General features: G+C 42.5%; 2 protein-coding genes across 2 annotated transcripts in view; both read left to right on the forward strand.

The window, feature by feature from the left end:
- The first annotated feature begins 528 nt into the window (after positions 1-528).
- LOC104295912 (cytosolic phospholipase A2 beta-like) overlaps positions 529-9,942 on the forward strand; it is a 76,378-nt gene continuing 66,964 nt past the window's right edge. The window contains exons 1-5 of the mRNA XM_009895728.1: positions 529-703; positions 1,621-1,874; positions 2,722-2,778; positions 3,195-3,290; positions 5,111-5,187. Coding sequence (XP_009894030.1) covers positions 561-703; positions 1,621-1,874; positions 2,722-2,778; positions 3,195-3,290; positions 5,111-5,187 — 627 coding nt within the window. The 5' untranslated portion in view covers positions 529-560. The remainder of the gene's footprint in view (positions 704-1,620; positions 1,875-2,721; positions 2,779-3,194; positions 3,291-5,110; positions 5,188-9,942) is intronic.
- The window catches only part of LOC104295882 (acyl-coenzyme A thioesterase 1-like), a 4,255-nt gene continuing 4,183 nt past the window's right edge, over positions 9,871-9,942 (forward strand). Inside the window, exon 1 of the mRNA XM_009895693.1 lies at positions 9,871-9,941. Within this exon, the coding sequence (XP_009893995.1) occupies positions 9,871-9,941 (71 nt within the window). The remainder of the gene's footprint in view (position 9,942) is intronic.

The raw sequence follows: 9,942 nt of genomic DNA on the forward strand, positions 1-9,942 counted from the left end.
GGTCGGCGGCCGCCCGAGCGTCCCGGCTGGGCCGCAGCGGCCGCAAATGGCGCCTGCAACGGGGTCGAACTGGAGCATGCGGGCTCCTGCTCGGTCTTCAGGCAGGCGTTTCCGAGGTGAAGGTGAAAGGCCGCTGCAAAAAGAAAATGAAACTCGAGAAAACGGCCCTTTTAGGTTGTTTGCCTTTTGTAGAAAATAGCAAAACGAAGCACGTTAGCCCAGCTTCCAAAAACCTCCTGTATCAGAGGTGCATCTCCTGTAACATACGTCCTTCCTGCCCATTCTCCTCTGGGCCCACGGCGCGGCCGCCTCTGTGGCTGAGAGCAGGGCGAAGGCCTGAGGGATCCCTCTGCCGCAGAAACCCTCCGTAACAGCCCCCGGGTTTTAACAGAGCCATTTCTGGAGCCGGGACATGCACACATACACAGACCCCACTCGCTTTCAGCTGAGCGCCTGGGGTGTGGGGTCTGAAGGCAGTTAGTGTCTGGCAGAGGGCACTTCTCTCGGGGACACTGAGTAAAAAAACCTGTTTCTCGCTTGCCTGGACAGAGCTGGGGTGGATGGAGTCCGTGCCCTATCTCGATAGGCCTCCGTCCCCGCTGGAGTTTTATCGAGAATGGGTGAGCCCCAATAAACCTTGTGTAATTCAGAATGCCATCAGCCACTGGCCGGCTCTGAAGAAATGGACCTCAGCGTACCTCAGGTATGAACCAGCTCTGGAGCGGGACTCCTGGTCAGTTTTGGTTGACCTCAGTGAAAGACCCTGGGTTAATTTTTGTTTTTATCCTTAAAATTAGCTCAAATTCCTCCCAGCTTCTGTATGAAGGTGTTCAGTCTTGCCAAACTCTGGCGTGAATTTCTTCCTGCAAACACACTGTCCTGCCGGGCGGGATGCAGTGGGAAGGGTGGGCGGAAACCCAGTTGATCCCTGTGCTCTGGCCAGTTCTCCACCCTGTAGCCTCCCAGTTGGAGTGGGGCTGTAGTGCGGTAACAACAGACCGACTTGTTTGTGACTGAGTACACTTTGTTGTGGTTTTTTTTTTTTTTAAAAAAACCAACAAAGTAAAACTCTTTAAAAAAAAATAATTCTATTTTGAGGGGACATTTCCGATTGGACCTAAAATCTATGTGCTAAAAATTATATTTCTCACGGAAGTAAGGGCTGTTAGCCTTATGAATGTGTGTGTCTGTCAGGCTCTGCCCACTCTTTCTCCCTCCTCGATTGCTTTTGAACATGTTCCCCACCCCCCTAGATTTGGCTGGGTTGAGTGGTCCTGAGAATATCAAGGTTCCGCCATGATTTGTGAAAAGAGGCGGCTGAAGAGGGCCCTCTGCCAGCAGGGAGGGAAAGGGAGCTCCTTTGTGGGCTCACCTAGTAGACTTGACAAGAGAATTTAGAGAGGTGAAAGACACTACGGTTGCCTTGACCACAGGGAGCAATCAGAGCAGAATGCCAGAGGCCTTATCAGACAGTAGAAAACCTAGTCTAGAGACACCCAGCCATGGAAAGCCAGCCTTCTTATTTTTGCTGCCCATGAAACACGTTCTTTTTAAAGTAACCAGTGTCCAATATATGGGCCAATTGCAGGTCTGGCTATAAACCTTTGATTTGTTTTGCAGGGAGGTAGTAGGTCCCAAGGTAGTGAGTGTGGCAGTAACACCAAATGGTTATGCAGATGCGGTGTTTCAGGACCGTTTTGTCATGCCAGAGGAGCGCCGCATGCCTTTCATGGACTTTTTGGACATCGTGGAGAAGAAAGTGACCTCTCCCAACGTATTCTATGTGCAGAAGCAGTGTTCAAACCTCACCGAGGAGTTCCCTGAACTTGTCTGTGATGTGCAGCCTGACATTCCATGGATGAGTGAGGCACTTGGTAAACCTTCTATTTCTCCTATATTCAGTAAATATTTTGTATGGAGCTTTGAAACGATCATGCTGGTACATGGTGAGTGTTTGTTCTGTTTCTGGATGACACAGCTTGGTTTGGTTTCATGCCCTTAGAAAGCGTAAGTGGTAAAATACTTAACAATAGGAGTCATCCAAGTTTTGGGTTTGGGTTACTCCAGAGTCAGTATCTCAGTTGTGTATTGGGACCATCACAACTGAAACAATGTGATAGTTTCATGTAGCACTTCTTTTCATATAGTGGCTTTTCTCAACTGAAACAATGTGATGATAGGTCCCTATAACGCTTCTTTTCATATAGTGACTTTTCTCTGATCTAGAGTCATGTTTCAACACAGATTCATGCTGTTACTACCAAAGCTAGCATAACAAGTGGGTGAAACAACACACAGTCCCCACCTCCTCTGATAAAATTACAGATTTTTTTTTCTAGTTAAACACTGTTCTCTTTCCATTGGTTTCTATTTCACAGCACGTCTTTCCTTAAAGTGTCCATGCAAATGATTTGTGATCTCACCTTCTTTTTGCAGCTGTGTGTAGATGTGTTGCAGTTGCTGTGTGAGCTAAGTCTTAGGGATTCAGAATGTTGTAACCATCAGTTTGGGGAGGGTATGCCATGATGTATGATGGGCACTTACAGTGGTTTCCAGCATAGAAGGTTGCTGCTACTCGCAGAGTGCTACTTGCAATGAAGTCTGTCATAGTTACGAAGGAAGTTAAAGGACAGAATTTGGCAGAAAATTATTTGAAATGCTTTTAAACATGACAGTTGAAATTCTTTTTTTGTTGACAACATTCCTCTATTAACTGTACAGGGAAGAAGCCGGATGCTGTGAATTTCTGGCTTGGCGAATCAGCTGCTGTGACATCTTGTACGTATCGTACAGTGCTGTAAGTCTTCGGTGTGCTTTCAGCGCAGGCTGAAGCAGGCTTGTTTTGAGTTAGGGGCTCAGTGGGACTGCATGTTTTTTTTCTGACAAGGCAGTTCTACTTAACATGCTTTTTTTTTGCATTCTTTCTCCTGCACTTCTGCAGCCTCTTGCTGCTGCGTCTCTGGGTGTATCTGCGTGACATTATGTTGGGCAAGGCACTGGTAATTTCCTTCATGGAATACATTTGCTACAATATTATATTGTTACTTTCCACTCCCACTGGCTGCAAGAGGAGGAAGCAACCTGATAATAAGGACAAGCTAACACTTTTAGTTTACTATAGTTTCTGATGTAGAGAAGGAAACAATGCTGATTTTCTCTCTTTCTCCACATCTCTCTTTTTTTCTCAATCCTAGTACATAAAGATCATTATGAGAACTTGTACTGTGTGATATCTGGAGAGAAACATTTTCTACTGCATCCACCGAGTGACCGTCCCTTCATCCCATATGGTACATAATTTACTATGCAGTGTGTCTGGAGGTTGGAAGGAGGAGAGACTAAAATATTGAAATATATGAAAGAGGAAACAGAGATAAGATTTTGATGTTTATGCAGTGTCATGAGTTCCACTGTGAACAGAAACCTCTTCTGTGTTGTGCTGCAGGTAGTTTGTAATATGAACATTCTGAGGTCAGGTTTTCCAGTCCTGTAAAGTAATGGGTTCATTGACACTCACGGCAGTCTCTTCAGCTTTAGAATATTTAAATTATTTAAGTATCTTTTCAATATTGTAGCATGTCATCTTTGATGTTTAACAGGTTTGGATTCTGCATGCTTATTCTTTTCTCTAGGAAAAAAAGCCAGGAAGTTGAAAAATAAGTTGTAATTTAATGAAATATTCAGGTTACTAACTGAATCTCTGAAAACTGGAGAAATGAAAAAAGAGATTCTTATGGCAGCATTACTTTGCATTACTCATTTTCTGTTTCTTTATATTGCTTTCCTGTGGGCACAGTAATAGCTTGTTATACTGCAGTGTTATCTAGAAGACAGACAGCTTAACTTTATGCCCCATAAAATAAGACTTTATTTTCCCATTCCTTGACTTTCAAATCATCAGATTAAGTGAATGCAGAGTGCTATATAGCACTAATATACTTTTGCCTAGACATGTACACTGCTACAGTATTTTACTTACACTGGTTTTATTTTGTTTACAACCTTGAATCTATGTGAATCATAGAATGGTTTGGGTTGGAAGGGACTTCTAAATCATCTAGTCCATCCCTCCTGCCATTCACTAGATCAGGTTGCTCAAAGGTCCATCCAGCTTGACCTTGAACAGTTCCAGTGATGGGGCATCCACAATTTCTCTGGTCAACCTGTTCCAGTGTCTCACGACCCTCATCATAAAAAAATTCTTCCTTATAGCCAATCTATATCTACCCTCTCTCAGGTTGAAACTGTTGCCCCTTGTCCTGTCACTACAGGCCTTGGTAAAAAGTCTTTCTCTGTCTTGTAAACTCCCTTTATGTATTAAAAGGCCGCAATAAGGTTTCTCCAGAACCTTCTCTTCTCCAAGCTGCACATCCCTATCTGTCTCAGCCTTTCTTCATAGGAGGGGTGGTGTCATATGTATGTGGCTGCATGAAATACATGTATATCATGTGAGTCACACTTTGTAAAACAAGTTACTGTTAAAGCGTAGAACAGAGATAATGCTTATATTTTACAGTGTATAGTAAAAAGACGACTCCGTCTCTTTGAACTTCAGGTTAATGGAGAGAAACTCTCTCAAGGGAGGGCTTAGAAAACTACATGTGCTGAAGCAATGAACAAAAGCAACCTGCAGTACCTGAAGCAGTTGATGAGCCTTATAAGATAAAATTAGAAGTGAAAGGCTGGCTGCAAGTCAGTAATAACTCTTGTGAGTGCTATCTTGCTAGACTGACCTAAGAAGAAAGGGCAGAACATAGAACAATGTGTAAGTCAGGGATGCGTTTATGACTTCCAAAAGGGAAACAAGACAGTTACTGGCACAAAATAGGACTAGGAGTAAAATGGGGTTTGAGGAGAGTAATTCCTGTGAAGAAAGAAGATTGGAATTCCAAGCAGGAAGGCAGTTCAGTATTCAGACTGACTTAAAAAAAAAATAATAAAGAAACTGGTTAAAATTGAAATGGACAAAGAGAAGGATACCGAGGACTGTAAGTTGAAAATGGTTTTGGCTTAATTTTTCTTCTACTTGGTTAAAGTGTGACACGCCCTGCCATTAGTTTCTCTGAGTACTACTCTGATTTGTGCCATTTAATTCTTTCTGTGGTTCCAGAGCTCTATCAGCCAGCAACCTACCAGGTGTCAGAAGATGGCTCATTTGAAATTGTGGATGAGAAGAGTGAGGAAAAGGTAAAAAGTATCTAAAGAACACAATCAATACAGTAAAGATAGTTTTGGGCACTGCTGAGCCCTCAAACTGAGCATATTGATTGATACTTAGAAATCCTATTTGCGAAGGATATCTAGGTTCCAGAAAAGATTTTTACTACGTATCTGAAACCATTGATAGCATAAACTGTCTTCCTTGCACCAAACTTAAATAGATCCAGTAAAGGACTTTTAAATGTATCAACAATAAAGGAACTGATTTCATTAAGACTTCTCTGCACGGATTAAGACTTCTCAGGGCTGGATTTTGCTATACAGTGGTATCACCCTGTGCTATAAAACATATCTATCTCAATGGATAAATTGTGTTTTCTTAGTAGTATCAATATTTATTTGATTAAAATCTATAGATCTAGAGGCACTTCACAACAACTCAGTAGCTTTTTGTATCTAATCTCTCTCCTTTTGCCTCTGTAATGTGTGACTAATGCTACAGCTGAACTTGAGCTGGGTCTTTTTCTCTGTTTCCAGAGTGGTGCCCATGGAATCTCATGGGAGCATTCCTGTAACACAGTAAGGTAGAGCGCTGAGGTTTATAACTCCGTAGGGTGCAGAAGAAATGAATACAGACAAGAGGGATTTCCCAGCAGGAGGGGAAGTTTTAGACCAGAGAGTTTTAGAAGAAGAAGGGAACTTCTAAGAAGAGTGGTGCAGATGAAATATTAAAGTACTGAATGTAGGAGGAACAAGTGACTTCAGGGGCTGGAGGTGTTTTGAAAGTATGCCATGAGAGTGAAATTTCGTGACTGACATTTAGCACCTTTTCCCTAATTAGAAATGCTGAAGGAGGCAAATTTTTGCATCCTTGACCTATTCTGAGTTGAATGTGGAAAGCTGTGTAGCTGTACGGGTTTAGCTAGGCAAAATACATGTTTTGTAACGTAGTAAGTTTGGTTATCAGTTGTTTTTCTGGAATTTTTGCTGGAATTTTTTGCCAGGGTCAGTACCATACACCTACTCTTCTGCTTTTAGGTGCCCTGGATACCCCTGGACCCATTGAATCCAAATCTGGAACAGTATCCAGAGTACGCTCAGGCAAAACCTTTGCAGTGTACGGTGAAAGCTGGTGAGATGTTATACCTGCCTTCTCTCTGGTTCCATCATGTTCAGCAATCACATGGCTGTATAGCAGGTAAAATACACAGTATTTCCAGATACATTTTTGAACTGTGGTGGGTGTGCAGCTAGATATCCCACAGCAAAGCATAACTGGGACCAAAGGCCACTTAAAGATCATCTACCTCCCCTCAGGAGGAAATAGCAATCTTGACAGATGCCATGGGGCTATATCCGTGCAGTCTCTTTTGCTTATAATTCATAGCATTGTTGACAAGTGCTAGGAATGTTTCTACTTGTCAAGTCTGGAGAAGGATAGCTCATTCCGTGATCATGATCCAGTTTCTGTTTATGACATGGAGCTAAGCAGTTTGTCTGCCTAACCTGCTAACTGCAAATTGGTCATCTGCGTACCTTTCATAAAGAAACTGCATGTTGTGTGTGCCATTATCACATCAGCACAAAAGGATCCAGGGGAAGAAAAGGAAACCAGAAAGTGTATGAGTTGTAGGCATGGATGTAGACACAACATGTCATGTGAGCTGCAATCTGCTCCGACCCAGTGTCTTACCTTGCTAATACGCCTATGCTTGTGCTATTGGTCCCCCATACTTATCAAAAGACACGTCACCTCTCTCTTTGTAGGATTTATCATCATCTCTCTCTATCTTTTTTTTTTTGTTTTTTTTTCCCCAAGAAATTTCCAGAATTTCAAGCATAGCTCACTTGGTGCAGGTGGAGCTGGGGGGTGGTGCAAAGTGTTATCATTATGTCCTGTGAGTTTTGCAAGGCTTGAGGAAGAGTTTTTTGCTGTCCTTTACCTGAAATAATTCTGTCTGTCCAGGCAGAGTAAATAAAGTATTCTAAACAACGTAACATTATTATTTGTGTAACACTGCAAATACTGCAAGGCATTTTCTTTTCTTCAGTATTTGTGATACTGTGGTAAAAAGACAAGCAAGCAGTAAAGCACTATTTCTCATCCCTTTTCCCAGTATTGCTGCATCAGTCCTTGAAGATTTTTTAGAAAAAGCAGAGTTGTTTCCAGTTGCAAGCCCCCGGCCACTCTCTTTTTCTCTGTCTAGCAGAAATGCTAAAAAATTGCCGAGTTTATTTGGCCTTTGGTCTGTGAACTGCACTGCAGTCTGTATACACTTGAAAAATCAATATTCTCTGGGTCTGGTCCAGCGGATGACTGAAGCTGGAGTATATCCTCCTCCAAGAACCATTGCTACAATATTAGACTGCTTGGCTTATTTTTTCTAGCAGACGTACACCAAAATTAAAATGAGAAGCCAAATTAAAGCACTGTGTAATTGATCACCATTGTGAAGTAGTGGTGAATTTGCCATCCTTTACATACTCGGAGAATCCTATCGAGATATTAAACTTTGCACTGCATTTGGTATTTTTGATCTAAGTAGAAGCATACATTTTCCTAAAATTTTTGCCAGCTTCTGCTCCAAGGAGTCCCCAGTGTAGAATCTGAAGAGGATTTGGTTTGGGCTCAGACAGAGTTGCATTGGCAGCACTGTTAAAGAACTCTAGTGTTTGCTTATGTTATTTTTGGCTGTAGTCAAAGTTTTGCTCATTTCAAATTTCAGTCAGTAATAAGGGAAAGCCAAACTGTGTAAAACAGTCTATGAACACGGTTATAAATCATTACATTCTAACCTTAGAAATGTTTTCCCCTTTTCTTGTCTCCTCAGTGAATTATTGGTATGATATGGAATACGACCTTAAGTACAGCTATTATCAACTACTAGATTGTCTCACAAAAGCGGTGAAAGCGTTATAGCAGAGGTGGGGGACTCGAGCTTGTGATCTTTCTCTCTGGTGTGATACAATCAGCATCTGTGACTGGAGTACAAACATGATTTAATTGAAAAGAACTGAACATTAAATTATCCTCAACAACGTCTGTCAAACGGATCATGGCTATTTGCTTGATTTCAGAGTCCAGATCAATTGGCTGGGTTTTTTTGACTTGTAAGTAGAAGGTTTGACAAAAGCATTTTTAGATCTTTGCATGTTGCCTCAGTGACGGTGAGCAAAGTCAAATTTGAAGGGAGGCAATCCAGGCTGTGGAAATCCCAAAAGAGAAGCCATGACTGTTTGTTTAGATCTACAGACTGTTTTCATAACAACCCAAGGGACAAGGAAGAATCGGCTCTGCCACCCACCTGTGCATCAGGCTGCATCAGTCCAACACATGCACGCGTTCTGCTTAAGGCAAAAGGCCTTTCCAGTTGTAATTCACTAAGTTCAGTGGCTGTCATGTTTTGATGGTGAGAAATTACAACTTCTGCAATAAAAGGTCAGTTTAAATGCTTATTTCTGTTCTAATTTATTACTTTTTTTCCAAATGATGTGATGGGTGGAGGACATCTAGGAAGACATGCAAAAGTTAATGCTGGCTATTTTTCATGTTAAGCTACATGTTTTTATTGCTGGTTTTTTTTTTCTTTCTTTTCACCGTTGTATTTAAATGTAGCTGCATTCTCTTACATGCTGAATGGGAATTTTAGAGTTGCTTTGCCAGATCTACAGTCAATCTGCACATCACCTGTGGTCTTGTGGCATGACATGTGATTCTGCAGCTTGTGGCCTCATTGCTTGTTTCAGTCCTTTGCCACTAATTGCTGACTAATGCATGGTCAGGTGAGTTGTGTGAATCAGGAGCCTTAATTCCCACCTGTATTTCCACAGAACGGGATGAGACTAATCACGTGTCTGGGACCCATAGGACTAGATGGCTATTAATACACAGACATTGCAAAAATGTAGTATGTTGTTTATCAAAACCAAAAGTTGGTATTTATCATCAAATCTTCAAACAGTTCCTTAGAAATATTAGTGGTATGGGGGTAAGTTTATTTTCCACGTATTAATTGGGAAAATGTAGATACCCTTTAGACAAGATTGATTATTGTGAAGAAAAAAAAAAATGATTCTTTTACTTTGCCTGTTTCTTTTCTTTTTTAAAGAAATACATTTAAAGCATAAGGCATAAGTTTACCTTGTGGTGCTTGTCCAACAATTGCTGAAAACTGAAGAGGGATTCAGGGGAGACTTTGTTTCACGGCTAGATTAAGATGTCACGTTACTTCAGGCTTTCCAGCTTGTTTGCGTTCACTGTGCCTTGGAAAAGCGCCCAAGCCAGTTCTGCCGTTGAATCCGGGCTGTCCCACGGGTGTGGGGGGTGTGGGGGGGTGCTGGGGGTGAAGGCGATTTGAGTATCTGCTTTTGTCGCTTTGGGGTTTTTAATTTAGTCTCTCTATATAATCAAAAGTTAAGCCCGCACGCCAGGAGCAAATGACAGCCTGTGCCTATGCGAGTGGATGGTGTCATTGTACCACCTCTGCGCCGGAGTGTCTGGAGGGAGGCGCGCTCTGGACTACGCCTCCCAGCAGCCCGTGCTCGCCGGCTGAAGGAAGCGGTCACAGTGGTTCCTCCTGGACTTTGGGCAGAGATTTGAAGTCTGAGAAGCGACAGGCTCCTGACGATCCTCTTTCACCCAGCCCGTGTCTCACCACCAAAAAAAAAACCAAACAGAGAGCGGCTCCTCTCCCCGGCAGCAGAGCTGGGATGGCGGTGCAGGTGACGGTTCTGCCTTCCCCCAGGTGTCTGTTCGATGACCCCGTGCAGATCTGTGCGGCT

This window comes from Charadrius vociferus, unplaced genomic scaffold, assembly GCF_000708025.1.
Source record: "Charadrius vociferus isolate BGI_N301 unplaced genomic scaffold, ASM70802v2 scaffold111, whole genome shotgun sequence".
In the NCBI taxonomy this organism is placed as follows: domain Eukaryota; kingdom Metazoa; phylum Chordata; class Aves; order Charadriiformes; family Charadriidae; genus Charadrius; species Charadrius vociferus.